Source organism: Rattus rattus, chromosome X (genome assembly GCF_011064425.1).
Source record: "Rattus rattus isolate New Zealand chromosome X, Rrattus_CSIRO_v1, whole genome shotgun sequence".
Lineage (NCBI taxonomy): Eukaryota > Metazoa > Chordata > Mammalia > Rodentia > Muridae > Rattus > Rattus rattus.
The window spans coordinates 116,290,501-116,316,638 of record NC_046172.1 but is presented as its reverse complement, the minus strand read 5'-3'; the positions used below and the strand labels follow the sequence as shown (position 1 = coordinate 116,316,638).

Genomic DNA, 26,138 nt, shown 5'->3' with positions numbered 1-26,138 from the left:
GGCTACTTCATGCTAGTGAAAAGCATAGTTTCTGGAGACCCCTGGATCTACTGCTGGTTGTTAAGGTTGACCCATGTAGAGCTTCGGTTTCTTTTTGAGCAGCTGATTTAGAAGAAAGTTTTAATGAACATGAACTGGAGCCCTCATCTCCAAAAACTAAGAAGAAAAGTCGCAAAGGAAGACCAAGAAAAACCAACCTTAAAGGTCTGGCAGAAGACACCAGATCCACATCCTCCCATGGAACAGATGAAACGGAGAGCAGTTCCTACGTAAGTCAGACCTAGTGGACTTCTCCCATTTGTTGCAACATGAATAGTTTCATTTGAACTGTGTCTACAGGGAAGTCTTACTGTTTGAAGAAGTAAATAAGCTTTGAATTGATTTATAAGGGTTTTCCTCCTTTTTTTATTTACAGCGAGATAGGTCTCCACACAGGAGCAGTCCTAATGATACCAGGCCTAAATGTGGATTTTGCCATGTAGGGGAGGAAGAAAATGAAGCCAGAGGGAAATTGCATATATTTAATGCCAAGAAGGCAGCCGCGCATTACAAGTGCATGGTAGGCATGGTATTTCTTGTGTATTTTTAAAAAATCATTTAGCTGGTAATCTAATATGGTACTTTTGCTTCCAACATTGTTTTAGGGCTTTGCATAGTAAAGTATAGTGAAGTATTACTTTCTGCATTGCTTTGACAAAATACATGAGCAGCTTAAGAAAGGAAGGCTTGGGAGGAAAGGAGTGCTGCGCTTGCCTTTAATCCCAGCACTAGGGAGGCAAAGGCAGGCAGGTCTCGGAGTTCAAGGCCAGCCAGAGCTTCATAATGAGACCCTGTCTCAAAAGACAAAAAGAAAAAGAAAAATAGAGGGAGGGAGGGGAAGACAGTAGGTAGGTTTGTTTAGTTTGGATTGTACTGTTCAGGGGAATGTCCATGGTGATGGGGAAGTGAGGTGATGTGGCAGGAGCATGAGGCAGCTGGTCACAGTGTATCCAGGACAGTGACCATTTGTGCTCAGTTTGCTTCTCTTATTCAGTTTGGGACCCCAGTCCATGAAATGATGCTACCTGCATTTAGGGTATGTCTCCTCACCTCAGCCTAATCTAGAAATTCCCTAACAGACATCTGAAGATTTGTCTCCAGGGTTCCGACAGATTGTGTCAAATTGGCAATGACGACAAATCATCACAATTAATATGTTATGCTCTGAATTTTTCAAGGCAGGGTTTGTCTGTATAGCCCTGTACTGCCCTGGAACTTGACTAGGCTGGCCTTGAACTCAGAGATCTACCTGCCTCTGCCTCCTGAGTGCTAAGATTAAAAGCTTGTGCCACCACCACTGGACACCAAGTCTTAATACACTTATGACTTTTTAAAAAACATATTGAAATACACTATAATTAATTTATAGTATAAGCATTTCATCTTTATAATCATCATTAAAACATTTATGAATGTGTATAAATGTTTTGGGCTTCAACTTATAACCTAATAAATATCACTATTATGGTATATAACACACTATATTGCTGTTATTTATAAATGTATTTTTTTCTATTAGACTCTAATGTCCCTTGGAGAGATTCTATCTTTACACCTACAGATCCTGACCTGATTGATCTTTTGAGCTAGATTGTATCGAATTACTAATCTCACTTATGATTAATTTTGAAAAGTTATTTAGATAAGAAGTTGTTACTTAAGTATGAAGTCATGAGGCTGCGAACCCTGCACTTTGGAAGCTGAAACAGAAGGAGTGTCTCAAGTTTAAGTTCAAGGCCAGCCTATAGCAAATAGTGAGGTACTGCCTTAAAATCTAAATAAATTGGGCCAGTCAAAGGGCCAGTCAGGTAACGGCATTTGCTACCTCCAGGACTTGAAAGTCAGAAAGGACAGACAACTTTGAGTTCTTTGACCTCCACCCACATAAAGTGTCACATATAGAAATGTATAAGTATAATAAAAAATTTAAGACAATAACCCCTCAATAAATATCCAAATAAACAGAAGTTCTGGACTAGAATGCATAGTAGATTTACCCAGATTTTTCTTTTTCAAAATATGTGTCTTAAGGGACCTGCATGGATTAGATTTTACTTTATATATTTGTTTTAGAATTAGAAGATCAGAAAGTATTCTAATTGTATCATTAGTTGAAACTCGCCAATTTAAACTACTTTTCAAAAATTTTTCTGGGAATATTAACTAGGCAAACAGGGTGATAGTATTATTGGAATCTTTGTTCTTTAAAGCTGGGTATTTAATCTTAGTTGGGTTTTTAATTGTTTCCATTTTGGTTTATATTGTAATGAGACAAGAAAATATTTAAAATACTGGAGTTGATACTGATTCCTTAGGCAACGTCTTTTGCTCTGGGAGGTTCCTGAGTGTCACTGTTACTGTGCTGTTCGCCGTCTTCTCTACTGAGAGCTGTGCAGGAGTGATGCTTTGTGTTTTTCTTTTGTAGTTGTTTTCTTCTGGCACTGTGCAGCTCACAACAACATCAAGAGCAGAATTTGGAGATTTTGATATTAAAACTGTACTTCAGGAGATTAAGCGAGGAAAAAGGATGGTCTGTGATTTTATTATATATGTATTTGTGTTATGCCATGATACTTTTGATTCTGCTTTAAATTTAGGATACATCCCCTATCTATCCAGTTATCAAGAAAATTAATGTAAAGCACTTAATAGTTTTAAATATGGCTACTGGCCAGTAGCTTTAAGTGTAACCTTAGAGTTGGTGACTGCAGAGAGTGTCAGTGGAAGGCAAACTTTTTCAAGTTTGGTTTTGAAAAATTTCAGGCTGGTAACAATACCAGTCCTTACCCTGATTCATCAGTTACCAAGTTACCAGGTATAGTACTGAAGTCACCTGTGCTTTCAATTCTTGTTGTGTCAACTCTTATGATCTCTGTGTGTGTGTGTGTGTGTGTGTGTGTCTGTGTGTGTGTCTGTGTCTGTGTCTGTGTCTGTGTGTCTGTGTTTGCTTTGTGCCTGTGTGGAGTGCGTTTGGGCAAGAGTCAGATGTCAGGTGTCCTGCTCTGTTTCTCTCTACCTTGTTCCTTTGAATTAGTTTTTCTCTGAACCTGGAGCTAGGCTGGTGAACAGCAACTTCAGTGGTCTTCCTATGAAATGTCTTATGGGCTTTTTTCCAATTTTACACTTTATTTTTAGGTCTCTTTCTCCCTCTCCCTCTCCCTCTCCCTCTCCTTCTCCCTCTCTCTGTCCCTCTCTCTCAGTGTATGTGTGTGTATGTGTATGTATGTATTTCTATGTATACATGTTTATGCATGTGCCTACAAAAGCCATAAAAGGGCATTAGAGTCACTATAGCTAGAGTAACAGGAGGTTGTGAACCACAATGTGGATGCACCTCTGCAAGACTGGTATATATTCTTTACCATCGAGCCATCTCCCCAGCTCCTGGAGTGGTTCTCATATATATTATAATCTGGATGGGTAGACTGGTATATATTCTTTACCATTGAGCCATCTCCCCAGCTCCTGCAGTGGTTCTTATATATATTATAATCTGGATGGGTATTTGGTCTGCATATATTCATGTGCATGAAGTGCCTGTGGAGGTCAGAAAATGGGTTTATTGGTTTGGGTACTTTGGAACTGGAGCTAAAGACAGTTCTGAACCATCATAGGGTTGCTGGGAATTGAATCTGCTCTTAACTGCTGAGCCATCTCTTTAGCCCCCTCTACGTCATTTCCTATGATTTATTTCACATCCTATTGTTTTCTTTTTAATCTTGTTTTTCATCCTCCATATTTATATTTAAAGCGGGAATTACAAAGCCTAGAAAGACAGCTCAAGGCCTAAGAGAACATACTTGTCTTTGAGAGGACCTGAATTAGGTGCCCAGCACCCAGATCATAACTCCCTGTAACTCCCTGTAATTCCCTGTAACTCTAGCTCCAGGTCTAACACCCCTTCTGAATTCTACAGGTACCTGTACTTACATGTGCACATTTCCGCACACAGATACACACATAGAAACCTAATTTAGAATAAAAGAAATACTTTGAAAAATTAAATAAGAGGTTAGAGAGATGGCTTAGCAGTTAAGAGTGCTGGCTGTTCTTACAGAGGACCCAGGATCAGTCCCCAGTACCTACACAGTGATCAATTGTCTGTAACTTTAGTTCCAAGGGATCTAGGCATTCATGTAGTATACATACATACATTCAGTCAAAACACTCATAATATAAGACAATTTTTTAAAAGTCGTCAATTAGGAATTACACATAAGGACATAAACAGACTTGGTTTCACCTCTTAGAGCCATAATACTATTACACAGGAAGGACTGTATCATCCCATGTGGACCTATCAAGTCCACAATGGCTGTCTGGGATGAGTTGGTCCATTTGTTTCCCCTTTTGTGAAGTTCTTCAGTCTTTCATGTGTGAACCTCAGATGGTTATGGTTCTTGTCAGATCCACTAGAAATGCCTGTTTTTGTGGAGCTTCCTATTTTAAAGGGAAAATGACCTGTTTTTTAGATTCAGGTCATTTGGTTGTTAATTTTGATCACTTTCACTGAAATCGTTAGTACTAAAACCTAATAGGAAAACCACCTTATCCACAGCAAACAGTGCTATGATGTTTAACAGAAGTCTAAAGTGAATGGGACAGAAATTTAGTTTTCTTCATGAACTTACTGTATGGCTCGGTTAAAGGTTAAGGTAAATGCTAACCAGCCCCCTGCATGTACTCTAATAGAAGTGAGCCCATCACAGTCCTCCCCCAGCACTCAATAATAAAAGGGCATCTGCAGTTGAATGAACTTGCAAGCTGTTTGCTATGCCCCCCTTCCCTGAGAAGGGCTTTGAAACATTCTGGAAAAAAGAATGTTTGCTTCCTGCTTGTTGGTCTGAGTGCACTATGAACCCTCTTTTGCAGCGGGCACCAGTTAATCTCACAGCATTATTTAGGAGAAGCTTATCTAGGCTATACTCAGAAGCTTTGAAAGGATTTCGGCCCCATCGTTGTCCCCGTTCCATTCTAGAAACTTTGCAGAGCCTCCTAGTGCAGGAATTGCTTTCCTGTTTTTCTCATTTTTTCCAATCATAATAGGAAAGGATCTCATTTCAGGAAGGAAAGGGAGTCAAACCACTAAAATATACAGTATCATTCTTTTTGTGCTAGTAAAATTAAGGAGTGTCATCTATATTTAGAGTCCAACCTTACGTGGTGTCATGACTTTGATCATATGCTATATAAACTTACTTTTTTGGGGTATTTTTTGCCATAGAAATGACTACTGTTTTTCTTCTTTTCTTACTACTTATTTTTATTTATGGGTATGTCTGCTGGCTGTATGCACACATGTATGTGGTTGACCATGAAGGCCAGAAGAGGGGATCAGGTACCCAGAGCTACAGGCAGTTACAAGCTGCCTGCAACCCATGAGTACCAGGTAGCTGGAGTTATAGGCATTGTGAGCTATGCAGCATGGTTGCTGGGAACTGAACTCTGATCCTCTGCAAGAACAGCCAGTACTCTTCACCACTGGGTTATTGCACCAGCTCTTTGTGTGTGTGTGTGTGTGTGTGTGTGTGTGTGTGTGTGTGTGTGTGTGTGTGTGTGTGTGTGTGTTTAAACTGAAGTAGTTGGCTAAAACATAGAATACATAAGATTGCCTGAACTTTGAAGTATTGCCCCTCATTATTCTTTCTTTTTTTTAACAGAAATGTACACTTTGCAGTCAGCCTGGTGCTACTATTGGATGTGAAATAAAAGCCTGTGTTAAAACCTACCATTACCACTGTGGAGTACAAGACAAGGCAAAAATACATTGAAAACATGTCCCGAGGAATTTACAAGTAAGATAACAAGTGTCTGTGTTTCCTAACATGTCAGTAAGTTAGTGCCTTTAAAAGATAACACTAGTTTTTTATTAAATTTTCCCCCATTTCCCTTAGAAGGGGAAACCCTCCTTTCAGTGTCACCCTCCACCCCTACCCTATTCATCAAGTTGCTAAAGGACTAGGCACATCTCCCACTTAGGCCAGACAAGGCGGTCCATTTAGGGGTGCAGGATCCACAGACAGGCAAGCAGGCAACAGGGTCAAACATGTCCCTTCCCAAAGAGAAGGAGAAGTCCTCTCGGGTGTCACCCCCACACTGAAACCTCCCACCCCTATTCTTGCAAGTCAAGTTGCTATAGGACTAGGCACATCTTCTCCCACTGAAACCCATTTAAGCGTGCAGGATCCACAGACAGGCAGGTCAGGATAGGGTCAGGGACAGCCTGCTTCGTTTGTTGGTGGACCCACATGAAGACCAAGCTGCTCATTTGCTACATATATGCAGGGGCCTGTCTCCAGCCCAAGCTCAGTCTTTGTTTGGTGGCTCAGTCTCTAGGAGTCCCCAAGGGAACACTAGTTGTTTTTTTTTTTTTTAATCTCTATTATTTGACAATGTTTCAGGCAAATTTAGAATATTAAGACTATTGTACAAGGAGTGAGAACTCCAGTTAGCCTTTTCTCTTACTGTATGTACGCCCCTGGTTTAACATTCATCCATTTGTAAACCATGCGGGAGCTGATATTGACAAGACTGGCCTCAGGAAGCTTACAGTTTATTGGGCTCTCCCTACAGCTCTACCTTTTAATTAAATGGCCAGACAAATCAGTGCTCAATTATACATTATAAAAAACACCTAGTGCCCTAAAAGATAATACTAGTTTTCAAATTAAAATGTTTATGTATTCACTCATAAGTAGTTAAAAAGCTATAACATTGAGATGAAAAGAGGTGACACCTAACCCGTGGTAAGAAGTATTTGAGTTTGCTTTTGAAATGTGCTAGAGCCGAGACCAAGAGGGCAAAAGGGAACCTGCTGTACATAAGCACGCCAACACTGAGAGGAACTCTAGCTTAAGACTTGGTTTTGGTTTTATTTTATTTTTAAGACAGGGTTCTCACTGTGTAGCCTCACTGGCGTCCAACTCAAACATCTTTTGCCTTGGTGTTGGGATTAGAGGCATTTGTATTTGGTGGCTACCCTCACAACTGCACACTAAAGTGTCTCCAGTTCTCACCTCAGTCATTCTCAATAGCCTGTTCATCCCTCTTGTCTCCTTTTGCTTCTGCTCTACCTCATGTACTCAGATTAAGGTGCTTGTTTGTTGTATCTAAGTTCTGCTTTCACTCCTCCACTAAGAGCGGGAGACAGAATGTATTCTGAAATTCAGGATTGCACATTGCTCTTTGTTTTCCACTTACCTGTGTATCTATACTGGTTCCATTCTTTCCATCAGAAGCAGAGTAATTGGATAGGAATCCCTGAACTTGATGTGTCTTTGAAACTTGTGAAACACTTTCATGGGGGTTAATATGCAGTAAAACAATAACTAACATTCAATGAAACAATTACTTTGTGCTCTCGTGTTTGTGGATAAAGCAGCTACACATTAAGTCATCAAACCCTTTGGGTGCCCCACATAACATGCTAATGCTGGGGGGCTGGAGAGATGGCTCAGAGGTTAAGAGCACTGACTGCTCTTCCAGAGGTCCTGAGTTAAAGTCCCAGCAACCACATGGTGGCTCACAACCAATCTGTAATGGAATCCAATGCCCTCTTCTGGTATGTCTGAAGATAGCAACCATGTACTCAAATACATAAAATAAATATTTAAAAAGAACATGCTAATGCTGTTAGGCCTTTGAGCAACAGATATTGTGAAGATTATTATATAGACATCTAACACAAAGCAAGAAATGGAAGACTTTTACTTTATTGTAGTAAGATTTTCTTTTTTTTTTCCTTGAAGCTGAGGACCAACCCAGAGCCTTGTGCTTTATAGGGCAAGCGCTCTACCACTGAGCTAAATCCCCAACCCTGTGTAAGACATTCTTTCTTTTTTTTTTTCCTTTGAAGCTGAGGACCGAACCCAGAGCCTTGTGCTTGCTAGGCAAGTGCTCTACCACTGAGCCAAATCCCCAACCCCCTCTGTGTAAGACATTCTTAACTAATGGCAAACAATTCAAATCAACAAACTACCTGTCTCATCAGTATGAATTATAAAGTCAGTATAAATTTTATATATGTTAATATAAATTATAAACATACAACCCAAAAAATTGAAAATAAGTGTTCATGTGATTTATTGTAAATTAGCAAAGAAAAACCATGTTACCACCTCCCAAGTAAAAGGTGAGAGTCCAGTTTATAACTCTTGAGTGTCAATGCAGAATCTTAGAGTATTATATCAAGGGTACTTTTACTAAGTTGGGAATCTTAAAAGGATGACCAGGAGAAATCAACAAATAGTTTATTTAGTGTTAAAGTAAAAGCAATGTTCCCAACCCAGGGTTGGGCCTCAGAATCACCAGACTTAGACTGGGCCTTTTTTGGAACTGTCTATGCCTGTGTCCTACCACAGATGTTTTAATTCAGTAGGTCTGCAATGAGGGTCAAACTTGAGGCCATTCTCATGTTCATCCCTAATAGAACAATTAGATTAAATACATATTTATTCAGATTAGGAACAAGACAAAGGCACCCACACCAGCATTATCTCCAACATACTCCACAGGGTTAGCTCTTGCAACAAAAGAAGAGAGAAGGGCTAGTGTGTAGCTCAACAGCAGCACAGTTGACTAGAACATTCAAAGCCAAGTTTCATTCCCAGCACCACATAAAGAAAACAAATAAATACAGTGATTAGTTCTGGTTACTGATATTATCTACTAAGAAAATGCAAAAGAATCAAGTGTAAACTCAGGAAAATGAATGAAAGCAAATTAAGATTGTACAATATGAGATGCATTTTAAAAGGCAATTTCAGTCATAATTGGTTTGAAAATGTAAAGGAAAAATGTTTCCCCTCTGTCTCCCTATGTGCACATGCACACATGCACATACTTTATCCAACTTTGAAAACAATTGCATTTTGCTAAGCACTCAAGTGAACTATATTACATTCCTCAGTAGAAGGACTTAGCATTGAAAGATACCTAGTCACCAAATTAATGTAAAAACCAATAGAATGTTAAGCAGATCCAAAAATGTTAACAATTTTATCTAAGCAGTAATGAGCATAATTAAACAGGATTGAGGGGCACACAGAAAAGATGTCAGATGTGGGAGACAGTTGGTTACAATCTGTTTTCCCTTTGTTGTATCTGGGACATTGAACAATTCTACATCTGTTTTATGGTTGTATGGTTTTTCATTGTATTGGTTAATCACTTTTTTATTGGCTCCTGTTTTAGACATTTAGATTAACTTCTTGGCTGTCAGAAAATCATATTATGGGGCTGGGTTGGCTTAGTTGGTGGAGACTTGCCTAGCATGCATGAAGCCCTGAATTCAATCCCTGTCACAGCATAAAAATGGGTGTGTATAGCACTTTGAGTGTGGAGATGGGTATTTAGCGGTTCAAGGTCATCCTGTGCTATATAGCAAACTCAAGGTCATATGAGGCTTTATGAGTGCCTACTGTCTCAAATAAGTGAAGAAAAAAATCATGTTTCAGTGGCCACCTCTAAAAAGTATTTGGCCATGATAATTTAAATTGTTCTTTAAACTTTTCACAGTAAAATATGCTTCCTAAGGACTGGAGAGATGGCTCAGAGGTTGAGAGCACTGACTGCCTTTCCAGAGGTCCTGAGTTTAATTCCCAGCAACCACATGGTGGCTCAGAACCATCTGTAATGAAATCTGGTGCCCTCTTGTGGCATGCAGACTTATATGCAGGCAGAACACTTTGTACATAATAATCTTAAGAAAACAAACTTAAAAAATCTTGTGTGTGTGTGTGTGTGTGTGTGTGTGTGTCCTGAAATCCCTGTAACATCTGTTGCAGATAGACTGTTGATCTCAAATGGGTGTCCTTGTGCACATAGATTATGGAGAGAAATAGCCAAACAGGTGCAAATGCAAAGGAATATTTCTGAATGAAGTGGCATCTGGGCAACTTAAGTATGGCCTCCCTTCTTTAACAGCCATTTTAAATTATTTATTTTTATTTTATGGACATCGGTGATTTGACTGCATGTTTGTATAAAGGTGTCAGATCCCCTGGAACAGGAGCTGTAGACAATTGTGAGCTGCCATGTGGGTGCTGGGAATTGAACCTGGGTCCTCTGTAAGAACAGCTGGTGCTCTTAACCACCTAGCTATCTCTCCTGCCCCGTCGAACAGCTATTTTTAATCTCTGACTTTATAGTTGAAAAGTCAAGGGAATTTGGGTGTGGTGGTACATGCCAGAGAGAGAGAGATGCGGGGTAGGGAGGCAGATGCCATGATGGTTCTTCTATAGAACAGAAAACACTTAGTACAGACTCCACCCCATCACTCCCATCTCTCCTCTCCTACTTGAAGGATCTTTTGTAAGCTTCCTTGGAAAAGTTCTCTAATTCTGTACTTCTCTGTTTACTGTCCTGATTCTTACTCTGTTTCCTCTTCCCTCTCCACCTTTCCTGTAAACTTCAATTTGGTTCAAAGGTTTAAGTTAGACTGGGGCTATGTTTGGGGGAAGATGCTTAACAGATGATGGTTCTGCCTAGAGTTCTCACTCTGGATCCCTGAACCTCTGGTTTAAGAATAATTGATTTACATGATGTAGTCCCAATGTGCAGTATTTGAAGAGTACAGATCTCTGTGAAGCTGTTAAATGTTTTACAACATGAGGTATGAACAAAACTAGATTGACAATCTGAGCAAGAATAGTTCATGCATGTTATCCTAGCACTCCGAATACGGAGGTCAGCCTCGGCTACAATGAGTTTGAGGGGGACCTGGGCTATATAAGTCTATCTTGGTGAAACAGAACAAACAAACCAAAAAGTCCTAAATTAAGGATGGCAGGAGACATAGCTCATTGATGTCACTCATACAATAATGAATCTGAGCTAGGCTACATACAAATTGTAGGTTGGCCTCTAGGATTGCTTGTTCTCATTGGCTACATAATGAGACCCCTTCTCAAAAATCCTCACATAGCTTGTAGTCAGTTATTACAATACGCCAAGCCCATGCTTACCGTCTATTCTATTCAAATGTTAGTTGTAAACCTTGTGGGGAATAAATGCCTATTTTTATCCAGAGGTAACCACAAAAGGATACTGTTCTATCTTTGTGTAGTGTAAAAGCTACCTAAGACCAAGTTTGAGTTAGACCACCATCCTCTTTTTCTCCCCCTTCTTTTTGTTACTATATGCTAACTGTATAAGTGAGCTATGTTACAGTATCTATACAATATACTTTAATCACCCTCAGCCCTGTTACTTTCTTCTCCCCTACCCCATCCTTAATGGTCCCCTTTTAGTTTTGAGGTCTTTCCAGCCTGTAACCTCCACACACTTTGTCTTCATGAAATTGGTCTTAATTAACAGGACGTTCTCTCCACTTCCACCCATTTTTCTGTACCAATACAAATGTATTCTTGATGGCTAAGCAAAACTATTGAACACATGTGCCATATTTTCTTCAGATCACCTTTCCTATGACTGTGTGCATGTGTGTGCATGAGTGTGTGTGCGTGTGTGTGTGTTCATTCGTTCATTTGTGTTCTCCGACCATGTGGGATTAATGGCGTTTAGTCCTGAGGATTAAACACTGGACAGTAGGGTTGGTGGAAAGCACCTTTAATACATTCCTTGGCCAGAGAGATGGATCATTGTGCTCTTTGAGGGGATCTGGTCTCCTTCTCTGGCTTTTGGGTGTGCCTACCACAGAGACAAATACAAAGTAAATATGCTTTAAAACTACATTTCTCAAAGTGTAGTTGTAAATTATGTACATGATATAAATTTGTGCTGTTTGATTAGTTCATTTGTTTACCTCAAAGTTGACTTTTGGATTTTGTTTTGAATTGTCTTAAAACACAGTGTCAGGTTGGAACCCAGGCTGGCCTTGAACTCATAAAAGCCCTCCTATCCATAAAAGTTGTGTTTTAGAAGAAATTTGTTAAGTCTATTTTATTTATTTGTTGGGTGGGTGTACATGTGTGGCATGGTGTATAAGAGGAGATCCGATGACAACTTTTCTGTGTTCATTTTCTCCTTCCACCATGTGGGCTTTTATCGTCAGGTGCCATTACCTGATGACATACCTCATGGTACCAAGTATGAATGAGCAAACCCATATCTTACAAGGGAACCGACCTCCTCTGCTAGCAGTGATATGATTATATTCTTATCACCATTAGAGAAAGGATTTTGAGATGTTTGTCTTTCATCATTGTAGACTATATTGTAAAAAACCATAGTGGGAACGATGAACGAGATGAAGAAGATGAAGAACGGAGAGTAAAAAGCCGTGGGAAGAGTGGCGATTGATCAGCAACTAACCCAGCAGCAGCTTAATGGAAACTAGGTATGCAAGTTGATTTAAAGCTCTGTTGTCATAATACCATGCACACTGAAACAGAAGGACGAGATGCAGCAAAAACGTTAAGCCTATGGTATGTAGTTATAAATGTGGGGGGCAGGATGCTTAGGATTATGTAGCCCTGTGCAGTTGTATTTGCTTTGCTTTTAGCTGGTCAATTTTGGAGTCATAACCAAGTTATCTACGTCATCAGTACTCATAGTTAGAATATGGCATCAATAAGATACCCTTGTTCCTCAATAATGTTTGTTGATTATATCACCTTAAGCATCATATTTTACATTTTTTATCATCTTTTAAACAGGTTCGTGGGACAGAGAGAGTTAGAAAACTGAGAATAAAACAACTATAACTCCTGTGCTTCTTTTCCACTCTTTTCTAAAATAAAGGGTTTGTAACTTTTTACTACCCGCCTCTTAGATCCTTCATTGAACTGTCTAAAAATACCTTGCTAGTTTTCTTAGCCTTCAGTAGATGGCCGAATTTGACATACTGATATTACGTAGCTGTAGTTTGCAGTTTCTGGGAAGCAATCGAAACACTATTAGCCCTGTGTATACTGTCAACAGTTAAAGCAGACATTGAATGAAGTAAACTGTATTTCTGGACTGAACAAAGTTCTACTATTTAGAGTGTTTAAGTTTGTGTAGTAGATCCATGCGCAAAGGAAACCGGAAGCAAGTTGTGCTTCACCATGCAAACACGCCTCTGGTAGCAACATCTGGTAATGTGGGGACTTTTTCTTGTTTTCATACTCAAGCAGTGGAAACTACAAATGAAGAGAAACTTCTTTTTGGTCTTGGCTTTGACAGCACATGCTCTAACCATTTCTTTCAAGGAGCGTGCTGAAGCCTTCCTTTGGTCCTTTTTACAGTTGTTCTCACTGAGCAGCATGGACTCTGGGCGACTGGTGATGACAAACTCTGAGTTCCAGTGCTTCTGCCAAAACTCTTGACAGTACGCCTTTCTGTGCTGTACAGAGAGCTTCTGGCGACATAATGGAATCGTATCAAGATCAAAATAACATTTGGCAACATCAGATTAAACCTCTTTGAGATGAAAGAGGTCACCAACGCGCTAAGGACTTTGGACATCCTGTCTGAAACCAGTTTTTCTCAAGTGCCCTGTTGTGTGGAACACTTCACATATTGGCCCAATGTATATAAGGAGGTCTTATGTGCTAAAAGATTTTTTTTAAAAAAAAAGGAACCATCTTTGTGCAAAACAGTATTTATTTTTGATTCTGTGACCACTATTTTAGAAACATTATTTAACGCTTTCAGTCATCAGTTTGCTTACATATTGAATAAGCTTTTGTGCCCTGTTTTTCTTCAAGGGCTCAGAAGTGTTTTCTTAATGACCAGAATTTTAGAAAGGCTTTCCCCTGGTGTTTCTCGCTTGTGACACACATCCACTTACCTGCTGAAGCACACTTACATATTTCTTTATGGCAAAACCAAAAACTTTAGTTGCAGTCTGCCTAATGTTACCATAGCACCTCAATATGAAAGGTAAGGATTCTGAGTCCAAATCATTAGTTACCCTACCACAATGAATCAGATTTGCAAATAAGAAATACCGTACTAACTGACTGTACATTGTTCTGTTCTGTAGCTGGTAGAGCAGCATTTTTAAATGTAACAGGTGGAAAATCACACTGTGCTTATTGACTGGGTTTTTAAACTGCTAGTCCCTTAAGATCATTTTTGTTAAGGTGTGTATTTACACATTTACTTAAATCAAGGAACTCAATGCTCGTTTTCTTTTAACCATCTTTTATTGTTATTTTAGAAGGAAACTAGCTTTAGTAGTGGATTGCCTTGTGCGTCTTCTCCTTCTGCTCTTAACATGCCATGATGTGTATGTGATTAATTTTCAAGGTTCATCACGACTTGAAGTGCAAGGACAGATCTTAGTTTGTTTACCAAGCGATGTGACTTTTCCCAAAGGATCTGTACTTTATTTCCTTATAACAGCTTGAAAACCATTATTTTTTAAATCTTTAAATCACTGTGTCTAGGTAATTTTTACATTGTGTGCCATAGAACTTACCCATGGAGAAATAGAGCTCCTTCATTTTTGGACAACTACTGTAATGATTTTTTTTAAAGAAAAATGGAAGGTGCCAGGGGTAATTATGGCCAGTCAATAATTATATAAAGGACTTCAAATACTATAGCTGTCAGTTGATGGATTTGATATGTAATACATGTATGACTTTGTATGGGTTTCTTCAGCCCTTTCTCTGCCACTAGCAACCAGAAAAGCACTTTACCTTTTGGTTGCTTAGATAAGTGGCTAACTACCTGGTTTTTTTTCACTGTGGTGTGATTGGCTAAATAACCTTCATTTAAAGTTGCGATGTAAACTGAAGTCACATTAAACACTCACGTTTGGTTGTAAACTTCCAATATTTTGATTCTTTGTTCCTGTTTTCATTCTATGCTGAGTAAAAGTGCCTTACAATGTAAAAATTGTACAGTACTTACGTTCTCAAGTAGCATCTTCATCATCTGGCTAGTAATCACATTGTGGTATTAATATTTAGATAAATAGACCTCAGCAGTGTATTTACTGTACAACTCTTAAGTCCTTAACTGTAGTTTTAATAAGCATGACATTATTTGGCAAATATATGGCATTTACATCATTTCCAAAAATACTTCCATTGCCGTCTAACGCATATTTTTAGCCTGAAATTTTGATGCGTCTATTTTTCTTGTTTTTTTTCTTCATTTGTTTTGTTCCTTTTTGTCATTATTAATATTAAACTGTGTAATCTTTGCAAGCGTATATTGAAGATTATTCTGGAGCATTTATTGCCTTACCAGAAATGTTAGTAAGACATGTTCTTTAGAGTAGAAGGGTAGACTTGAGTTTCTATACTTTAATAAGACCTCTTTGTTCCTGGGGGGAGGGGGGTTTTGCTTTCATCTCATTGTTTTAAAACCCACACCTGAAATGAATTTCATGTCAAGGATCAGCAGTTTCCAAACTTGAGGTGGTACTTGCTTAGTACATGACTCAAGATCCTAAGAGAGTAACATGATCGATCTACAGATCTGCTATCAAATCGAATCTATGTACTTGAACAAATGTGTGAATCTCAAATATCTCAAAGCAAAAGTGTTGTAGAATGTTGTTGCTTTTTGAAAAAGCACTGAAGTTAGACCAAGGCACAGTTTTGTTTTAACAGACATTTAAGTTAATTGTAAAGATAAGGAATGCATCATGGGTCAGAAATCAAACATTCCTCAATGTTATGTATATTTTGTTCCTGTTATATTGGCTTTATTTTCAAAATTGTAGTTTGTAGTATTAGTTTCCTTTAAATGGTATTCTTGCATATACTATTCATTCAATAAATGAGTTCTGAATTTCAGGTCTGCGCTTCTGTTTTGTGAAAGTGTGTATCAGGGGTAACAGTTATAGTGCCGTGTTTCTCTTGCTTTACCTTGAAGTACTACAAATGCCTAGGACATTTAATAGCTGGACAGTAAACAGATATGGGAGGGTGTAGAGAGTAGTTCTAGGATACTCTTTGCCCTGAGTTCAGTCCCTTGGTATGACAAAACAAACAAAGAAACTCAAAATACAGATGGACTGGAGAGCTGTGGTTAAACAAAAATGAGTATGATCAGTTCAGACTTTCACAATATAAAGACATCATGGGGAGAAATAGCAGCCTTTGAAAGACCGGAAAGTTGTGTTTCGTCTTGGTCCTTCTGATACATGGTGCAGATTCCCACGGCTTAAATCAAGCCCACTGCCTCCAAGTCAGTATGCAACTCTGAGAGTGAGCACATCAATATGCCTGTACAGATTATTTCACAGGTAACAGGTCATTCAGCTGTTCCACACCATACACCTAGGTTATTCCCTTCCCTCAGACCGCTTGCTGCTGGAACTTTGTACATCTGTGCTACTGGTTCCTACCCCGGTCAGAAATCAAAGTTTTGCTTGCTGAACTTCACTTTTCCCAGGCGTAGTTTCTAACCCTCTGTTCTTATAAAAGATGGTGGGACACACAGAGCATGCTTTCATATACATCATAACTACACATGCGTGTGTGTGTGTGTGTGTGTGTGTGTGTGTGTGTGTGTGTGTGTGTGTGTGTGTATGTGTGTGTGTGTGTATTATATATAAGACTCTGTAGCTATCTTCAGACACACCAGAAGAGGGCATCAGATCTCTTTACAGATGGTTGTGAGCCACCATGTGGTTGCTGGGAATTGAACTCAGGACCTCTGGAAGAGTAGTCGGGTGCTCTTAACCGCTGAGCCATCTCTCCAGCCCGTGTGTGTGTATGTATTTAAAATCCATGATTAAGTCTCAACTAAAAGACTATAATACAAACATGAAAATGAGTTACATGGTTCTCTTTAGCTAATTACACCTGTTGACAACTTGCTTAATGTTTCATCTACAGTCCCTAGCAACTGCTGAAAGACATACCAAAACCCTATTACTATTTTGAGCAAAATTCAATGACAAGGCCATCTGTCTATTTATTTAGAGATAAGGTGTCATAGCATAATCGATATAGTCAAGGGTGACTGATCTACTGATTCTCCTGCCTCTACCTCTCCAAGAACTGTTGTTAGAGGTGTGTGTGTATAGCTATGCCTAGTTTACCTACTAGGTCCAATTTTTTTTTAAAGAAAAGTGTGTGTGAGGGGAGGGGGGAGAGGGAGAGGATGTTTCAGTTTCTGAGGAATCCAGGAGAGGTTAGCAGAACTCCTGGAGCTGTGAGCCATATGACAGATGCGTGCCAAGCACCAAACTTGGGTCCTCTGCAAAAGCAACAAATTAAACTACTGATCCCCACATCTACCTCTTAAAAATATCAACAGGAAAACCTCCTTGTATATTGTCTTCAGTTGTGTAGGCAAAGTGCTAGTTCATGTACTTCTCTGGTCACCTTGTTTGGATGAGGATTCAAATGGACATAAACAGTATATGACAAACATGCACTTGACTTCATGCAGAAGAGAAAAACTATCAAGTACCATTACTTGAAAAGTTATATTTGAAACTCACTGTGGTAGATATGTTGTCCATGTATGTGGTCAGTGTTGTGAAGTCAATCAGACCTGACTTTTTGTCAAAATACAGCAGAGAGCCAGGCATGGTAGCACCCACTTTTAATTCCAACTCTTGGGAAACAGGGGCAGTTGGATCTCTGTGAGTGGAAAGCCAGCCTAGTCTACAAAGCTACATATGGAGATGTAATCTCCTGTAGAGCAGGAGGGAAGCAGGGGGGCAAAGTGGTCCATAATTTATTCCAGCACTCAGGAGCCAGAGGTAAGCGGATCATACACTTAGAACCAACTTTGGGTTACCTGGTGACACTCAGTCTCAAAAATAAACAGTGGTACACACCTGTAATCTTAGCATTTAAGGGATCAGGAGTTTAAGACCATCTTCATTTACCTAACAAGCTCAAGACCAGCCTGGCTACCCGAGACTGTCTTAGAAAAGAACAGATCTCAGACTTCCAAATTATGCCTTTTACTTCTCCGTAGCTCTGTTTCTTTTATGGTACTGGCAGGGAGATTAGGAAAATAAAAGCCAGATGGACAAGGCCAGGTGTACTATATGAATAATAGTACTTAAATAACATGATGTGAAAACAAAAGTCCTGTTTTAGGAGCCTGTTAGAACCCATCTTTTCAAAACAGAAACAAAGAACTGTTTTTGAATGGGGGTCGTTAATCTTGGAAATACGATCTCTTGCTAGAGATTACTGAGCGTTATTGAGGCCAAACTAGTGTAACATGGATGCTGGGTTTCAAGATGTTCTGTTGGGATTTCTAGAAAATGATTTGTATATAAGGATAAAGTGTTTCTGCACATTTTAGAAATCAGCTTACAGACTTTTTTTTTTTTTTAACTTACAAAAGTAATCTACGGGGTTGGAGAGATGACTCAGAAGTTGAGTTCCTACAATGAGCAGGAAACTGCCTCTAATTCTAGTTCTAGAGGATCCATTACATGGCCTTGTTAGGCACTTGTACTCATGCACACGTGCCCACATATAGATGCATACATATGCATATAATTAGAAATAGAGGTTAAATCCTTTATAGAAGTACTGTGGAAGAGCTGGAGAGATGGCTCAGGAGTTAATGCTACCCTTGCAAAGGGACCAATTTCACTTTCCAGCACCCCGTGTTGGGCAGCTCACAACCACCTGTAAGTCCAGTTTCAGGGAATCTCACCCTTCTTCTGACTCCTCCTCAGGTATTTGTACCTACAAACGGACATTCCCACATACAGACACATAATTTTAAAAAAGGAATCTAGGGCTGGAGAGATGGTTCAGTGGTTAAGAGCACTGATTGCTCTTCCAGAGGTCCTAAGTTCAATTCCCTTCCTGAGGTCCTGAGTTCAATTCCCAACAACCACATGGTGGCTCATGACCATCTGTAGTGAGATCTGATGCCCTCTTCTGGTATGTCTGAAGACAGCAACAGTGTGTTAATATATAATAAATAAATAAATCTTTAACAAGAAAAAAAGGAGGGCCTTCCTGTAAATGACTGAGCTTGGCTGCCATTGGTCAGCTCAGGGATGATGTCACATTTCCCCTTCTTTGGCGCAACAATGCCCACCAGCACTGAAAAGGCTGGGCCCTGTCTGAGGCACACACAGAGGGAAGATTTCACCCCATGGAGGACACTATCTAGATTGCTCCTGTAGTTAAGACCAATCTCTGCTATCTAAATCAGCAGGATCGGAGTTAGTGCTTCTATAAACATGGGAAAAGACAGCATAGTAAACCCGGAAAAGTGAACGCTCTCCTTATGTCCATTTTAAGGATGGACTTCAGAAATCAAATGAGGGGAGCAACAGCCAACACCAGTATGATTTTACCGAATTTTCTAGACAGTGTTCTAAAAAATGAAGACCATCTCAAAGAAAGAAAAAAGAAGTATGAAGCCCGGGCATGCGACAAAGATCGGTACTAACGAAATGAGAAACTACACCGGCCCGAGAAGGGAGAGAAGAAGAAGAAGGAGGATGAATGCAACCAAGAAGCCCCCCATCCTCGTCCTGCTCTTCTCCCAGGACCATTTTGACGAGATAAAAGAACAACACCCGAACTGGACTGTGGCGCCAAGGGCCAAGGCTGCAGGGGAGAATGTGGGCCAGTTGGAAGAGGATAAAATCCCCACGAGGAGAGGGGCTGCGGTTCTGAGGGCCAAGTACCTTGAAGAATGGGAGGCCTACTACCGCCAATGCCAGCGCAGGAACTAAAACTTCAAGGGATGGGGCAAACCCAATCTGAAACAATAAACCTCATTCAACTGGCTTTCTGGCTCTGGTGTTTAGTGTTTTCAGACTGCCCTTGGATGCTATGCTGTGGTAGTGAGTGGTTTGATTCAGGTCTAGCCTTGGGAAGGTTGGCTCTCAGGGAGGCAGCTCTAAGATAGGGAATGGCTGCAGGACCCGAATGGCCTACGTTGACATGGGTGGGCAAGCACATGTGAAAAGCCATTTGTGTACGGGGAACCAGCTCCACAGCTGCCTTTGGGACCAAAAAGTATAGTGATCGGATCAGTGATTTCTTAATACAAATCCTAGCTTTTGCTGCAGCTTGCATTCTCATGAGAATGGGGCCAAAAAGACAGCGAATTGTGCTGTCTGTGCAGGCAGCCATCTTGATTTTGATTACACTCTGGGTTTGGAATCAAGTTGTTTGATTTCGACACATCAAGGTCCATGTGACAGGATAGGTTCCATCTGGGGCTCAGTCTCTTGAGGGTTAGGGTGCATCTTCTGACCAAACCCAGACCCCGCTGTCCCTCTGCTGTATATGTGTTGGGGGCTCATCTCAGCTGGTGTATGCCTCGTGGTTGGTGGTCCAGTGTTGAAAGATCTTGGGGGTCCAGGTTAATTGAGACTGCTGGTCCTCCCACAGGGTCACCCCCTCCTTAGCTTCCTCCAGCTTTTTCCCTAATTCAACCACAGGTCAGCAGCTTCTGTCCATTGGTTGGGTGTACACATACCTGCACCTGACTCTTTCAGCTGCTTGTTGGGTCTTTGGGAGGGCAGTCATGATAGCTCCCTTTTTGTGAACACCCCATAATCTCAGTAATGGCATCAGGTCTTAGGACCTCCCCTTGAGATGGATCCGACCTTGGGCCTGACTCTGTTCTTCTTTTCCTCAGGATTTTCTCCATTTTTGTCCCTGCAGTTCTTTCAAACAGGAACAATTCTGGGTCAGAGTTTTGACTGTGGGATGGCAACCCAATCACATTGTGGAGAGGAGAGCATTTGTGCCCGGGATTTGACAGCACATACATAGGAGCTGGTGAACAATCTCTGTAGAGTAAGCTAGGTGCTTGATATCTCATGCTGAAGTGTGGATTTTATGGTAGAGAGGGGAAGATGTCCCTTAATTTGTAGTAAGGAAACACATCATGGAACAGAAATTGTGGGATACGTGGAAGGTTTGATTGATCAGTCAGAGGCTCAGATCACAAGTAGTGTCACTTACATATGGGGCAAGGTGTGTGTGTGTGTGTGTGTGTGTGTGTGTGTGTGTGTGTGTGTGTGTGTGTGTTGAAATCTGCCCATAGTGGTGTTCCTTCTGCCTTCCAAATCTCCACCTCAGTGCATTTGTTTATGGACCACTCTAATGGGGTTAGAGATGAGAGCTCAGTGGTAGGGTCCTTGCCTAGCATGTGTAGGGCCTGGAGTTCCCTCTCCAGTACTTCAAAACTACACAACAAACACACAAATCTTTCTTATAAAAAAAAAACCACACAGGAAAGGGGAGCTCATACAGGAAAACACACAGGAAATATATACAATTCAGCCTAGCCACTACAATGCATTACTGAGCCAGCACAGGGGTCATAATTTTTGATCATTACATGCTCATTTTTTGTCCCCAGTCCCCCTCCCGTTTCTTCATCCCCCTCCCTTCATCTGAAAAGGGCATCTATACCCCCAGGCCCCCCCCTTCCCTGTGGCATCAAGTCTCTCCAGGATTTGGCACCTCCTCTCCCACTGAGACCAGAGAGGGCCAGATTCCCAGGGCCAGTAGCAACTCTATTAAGGTTCAGATAAGCCTTTGTCATTCCTTAGAGGCAAAGAAAGTCCTGGAGAAGCCAGCCACTAAGAGGGGCTCACCTGGGGCTGGAGAATTGGCTCAGTGATTAAGAGCACTGACCGTGGGGGTTGGGATTTAGCTCTGTGGTAGAGCGCTTGCCCAGGGTTTTGTAAGGTCCTGGGTTAGGTCCCCAACTCCGAAAAAAAAGAACCAAAAAAAAAAGCACTGACCGCTCTTCCAGAGGTCCTGAGTTCAAATCTCAGCTACCACATGGTGCCTCACAACCATCTGTAATGGAATCCAATTCCCTCTTCTGATGTGTCTGAAAACAGCTAAAGTATATATTTAAGCTTTAAAAAAAGAAGCCAGACACAATAAGTTAAAAATGGTATGATTTAAATTATACAAGGTTCCCAGAGAGTCAAAAGTAAAAAAAAAAAAAAAAAAGGCAGATTATCGTCAGTATGTACAGAGATGGTGCATTGAATATGTTAATAGGTGTAGGGCTATCTTTTGTCAATGAAGAGTGAAGAAAGATATTACAAATTGTACACTTGTTTTTTAAATTATTTTTTATATTTTGAGACTATAATAAAAATTACATCCTTTCCCCCTTCCTTTTTCTCCCTATGTAACCTCTCCTTGTTCCCTTTCAAAATTTTTTTTTTAAGTTTTATTTTATGCATGTGAGTACATTGTAGCTATTTTCAGATACACCAGAAGAGGGCATCAGATCCCATTACAGATGGTCATGAGCCACCATGTGGTTGCTGGGAATTGAACTCAGGACCTCTGGAAGAGCAGTCAGTGCTCTTAACCACTGAGCCATCTCTCCAGCCCGTTCCCTTTCAAATTTAAAAAAAAGATCTATTTTATTTATATGAGTACACTGAGCTGTCTCTTCATGCACACCAGAAGAGGGCATCAGACCCCATTACAGATGGTTGTGAGCCACCATGTGGGTGCTGGGAATTGAACTCAGGACCTCTGGAAGAGCAGTCAGTACTCTTAACCACTGAGCCAACTCTCCAACCTCCCCCCCACCCAGTGGTCTCCTTTTTACATTAATTGTTGTTGCACCCATATATATTCCTAGTGCTCGCTTCGGCAGCACATGTACTAAAATTTGAACGATACAGAGATTAGCATGGCCCCTGCGCAAGGATGACACGCAAATTCGTGAAGCGTTCCATATTTAAAAAAAACATATTCCTAAATATAACCTAGTCAGCCAGTATTTTACTTGTATGTATGTTTTTAGGGTTGTCCATTTTGTATAGGATAACTGATTGGTGAGCTCTTCACTTGGAAGACTATTTCTCCCGCTGTCAGCATTCCTCATTTGCCATTGTTTCTTCTTGGAGGTTTGAGGGCTCAAGGCCTTTCCCCCTTCCATGTTAGCATGTCTATTATTACCCTTGTTCAGCTCATGTTTGGGCAATCCAATCATATTGCTGAGACGTTATGGGGATAACTTGAAACTCCTAGAAGACAATCTCACAGCCACTGCCTGATCCTCTGGCTCTCAGATTCTTTCAACTCTCTCTTCTGAAATGATCTCTGAGCCTTTAGTTGTGAGTGAATTAACACACTTTAAGAGAAAGAATTTGGGGTTGGGGATTTAGCTCAGTGGTAGAGCGCTTGCCTAGCAAGCGCAAGGTCCTGGGTTCAGTCCCCAGCTCCGAAAAAAAAAGAGAAAGAATTTGATGTTATATGAGTTTTACTTCAGCATTTTACAAAACTAAAGCTGGGAATGGTGTTGCATGCATTTGCTTATAAGCCCAGAGGAGGCTGAAGTAGAATTAGAATGTCAGGGATGTCCTCAGCTACATAGTGAGCTTGAAAACAACTTGAGCTACATAAGAGCACCCACCCACCCACACACCTAGTATGTGGTCATTACATACATTTAAAGTGTAGAAAGGTATATGTGAACTGTCCCTTTCCCACAACCTACTCCCCAAAAAGATAAGTTTCTTATACATGCTTTTTATGCATATATAAGATTCTCTCTCTCTCTCTCTCTCTCTCTCTCTCTCTCTCTCTCTCTCTCTCTCCCTCCTCCCTCTGGGTTCTGGGTGTAAGGGGTTGAGTATGTATGTTTCAAGTCATGACAAGTCATGATAAGAATTGCCACTCAAGCAACATTTCATGCCATTTGTAACTTGTTTGTCTGCTTTTCAACTTTTGAAGGGTACTGACAGCCATAATGACTCATGCCTATAATCTTATTCCAGCACTAATAAGCCTAAGACAGGAGGACTGTCATTAGTTTGGGGCTAGCCTGGGTTACCTAATGAGTTTCAGCCAGCCATGAGGAGAATGTAAGACCCTATCTCTGGAAAAAAATGTACTTGAAAAGGCTGAAGGAGTGTCTTGGTGGTTAAGAGCACTGGCTGCTCTCTTCCAGAGGACCTGGATTCAAGTACCAGCACCCAAATGACAACTTGCAACCATCTCTAACTGTCCAGATCTGGGATATCTGACACCATCACACCAATTACATAAATAAAAAAGTAAACTGTGCTAAAATTAATGGGGAGGGGGAACATGGTGTGGTTCTGTGGGTTTTAGATTTTTCTGTGAAGCCATGACTATATCTCAGTGATATGTGAATTATTTGTGGGAAACCAGGCACTCACTATGTTTCCATTTCCAAAAAGAATTAAAAGGTTTTATTTTGGCTGGGACTAGGATTTACCCCAGGAATTTGGCAGCATTTGGGAAGATGAAGCAAGGAGAATCAGAAGTTCAAGGTCATGCTCAGGTACATGGCTTGTTCAAAGGTAGCCTGTGCTACCAGGAGACCTTGCCCCTACTCACCTCAACCCAAAACCACACTGTTTTCATTTCCTATGTTTTACTAACCATGGTGGATGGTCATTTTCCTTTCTCTTGATTTCTGAAGAATAGCATGTTTTGCACTATTGTCTAGTGTTTCCAGATAGGCTTGCTTCTCCACATCCAGGGTCATACTGCTTCAGTCCCATGTACTTGGCAAGGGCAACATATTACTGAAGAATTTGCATAGCTTTATGCTGGGTCGTGGCTCTTAACCCCAGTTATAACTGTGTCTAACAGCTGGTCGCTTTTGTGAAAAAGGAAAGCATCATTTGAACTTCTAACTTTTCAGCTGCTTGTTTTGGCTTTGCATAAATAATAAAACTAGCTAGGAAATAAGCTTTTGTTCATTTGCTAAAAATGATTTTTGTAAGGCAATTACAAGCAATTTGAATTTAGCAATGTCTACAATGTCTGAAAAGAAATTATTAGTTAAAAAACCCAAACAAACAGGGACCTATTATGCTGGCTAGTCACATCAAAGTATCTAAATGAACGCAGTCAAGGCTGAATCAACACATGAAATTATTTTCTAATTCCCAAAATTACATTCTATGCTAATCGGTATTATAACATTAGTAAAACATTTTAATTTTTTGCAATGTCAAGCATTACAAAAACAATTTTGATGTTTTACTAGTAACCCAGCCTTTGATTGTGTTTGTATTTATTTGATCATTATCAGTTTGTTAAATAATTAGGTAGGGCCAACAAAATCAAGTGACTTCATTAGAGTCCTTTGTGTAACTTACAACTTCACTAGTCATTGGAACTACAGTCATTCATTTGCCTTTCACAGGTAGACAATTGAATGCAAAGGAGTATTTTCAAATCTTCCTGATCCTTAAGCCCCCAATAGACTTACATTCTATATTTGATATGGATTTGGTAGCACTGGAAGCAATGATTCTTTTTGTTTGTTTGTTTTAAGATTTATTTATTATGAATACAGTATTCCTCCTGCATGCATGCCTGAAGGCCTGAAGAGGGCATCAGATCCCATTACAGATGGTTGTGAGCCACCATGTGGTCACTGGGAATTGAACTCAGGACCTCTGGAAGGGCAGCCAGTGCTCTTAACCGCTGAGCCATCTCTCCAGCCATTCCTCCTTCCTCCCAACCCTGCAATGATTCTTTGGAATATGGTTTCATGTGTTTTTAGTTAGAGAACAAGCACAGAAGATATGTGGTTTAAAACATTGATCAAGAGCTGCCTGTGTGTGTGTGTGTGTGTGTGTGTGTGTGTGTGTGTGTGTGTGTGTGTGTGTGTGTGTGTGAGGTGTGTAGTGTAGGTCAAGGAGAACTTTAGGTGCCAGCCATCACCATGTACCTTGTTTGCTGCTGCTTACACCCAGATAACCTGCTTGTGATATCTCATCATTGGAGCACTGGAATTACATGATGCATTCCTGGATTTTTTATAGGTTCCTGAATTTAAACTGTCCTTGTGCTTGCAATGGAAGTGATTTACCTCTGAGCCATCTCCCCTGGGCCCTAAAAAGCTGAAATTTAACATTCTGGTGGTGAAAAAGTCACCATTTAGTCCTGAGAATTTTGGAACTTGCTGTGGTGGCAGTGTCCAGGCCAGTGGAACTGCATCCAGCATTGGAGCTCACCCGTTAGCATGGCTACTATGAGTGTACCTTGGAGAAGCAAAGTCCTGCAGGGATTATGCCCAGGGTGCCCTTAGTTGTTGCTAGGGCTCCTTGTGCTTGATGTCATTGTGTTCTCTTTGTATTTAGCTTGGTGTGATCATTTTGTGGAAGCTTCCTACTCCTCTCTGGGCAGTTTACCTGTAGTACATGACAAAAGTGATGTTTTTCCCAGGATAACATGGTTTAAAAAGGATTAATGATTCAATTGAACTTTCTGAAAATAGTTTTT

General features: G+C 40.4%; 1 protein-coding gene and 1 non-coding gene across 2 annotated transcripts in view; both read left to right on the top strand.

Moving 5' to 3' along the window:
* The window catches only part of Phf6 (PHD finger protein 6), a 38,467-nt gene extending 26,054 nt beyond the window's left edge, over positions 1-12,413 (top strand). Inside the window, 8 exon segments of the mRNA XM_032889617.1 lie at positions 103-269; positions 416-559; positions 2,465-2,569; positions 5,700-5,798; positions 5,800-5,834; positions 12,209-12,218; positions 12,220-12,288; positions 12,290-12,413. Coding sequence (XP_032745508.1) covers positions 103-269; positions 416-559; positions 2,465-2,569; positions 5,700-5,798; positions 5,800-5,834; positions 12,209-12,218; positions 12,220-12,288; positions 12,290-12,337 — 677 coding nt within the window. The 3' untranslated portion in view covers positions 12,338-12,413.
* A 10,095-nt stretch (positions 12,414-22,508) lies between these two features.
* LOC116889582 lies at positions 22,509-22,612 on the top strand. Its single transcript, XR_004386498.1, has one exon. It is a non-coding gene; the product is annotated as a U6 spliceosomal RNA (small nuclear RNA).
* The last annotated feature ends 3,526 nt before the right edge of the window (positions 22,613-26,138 follow it).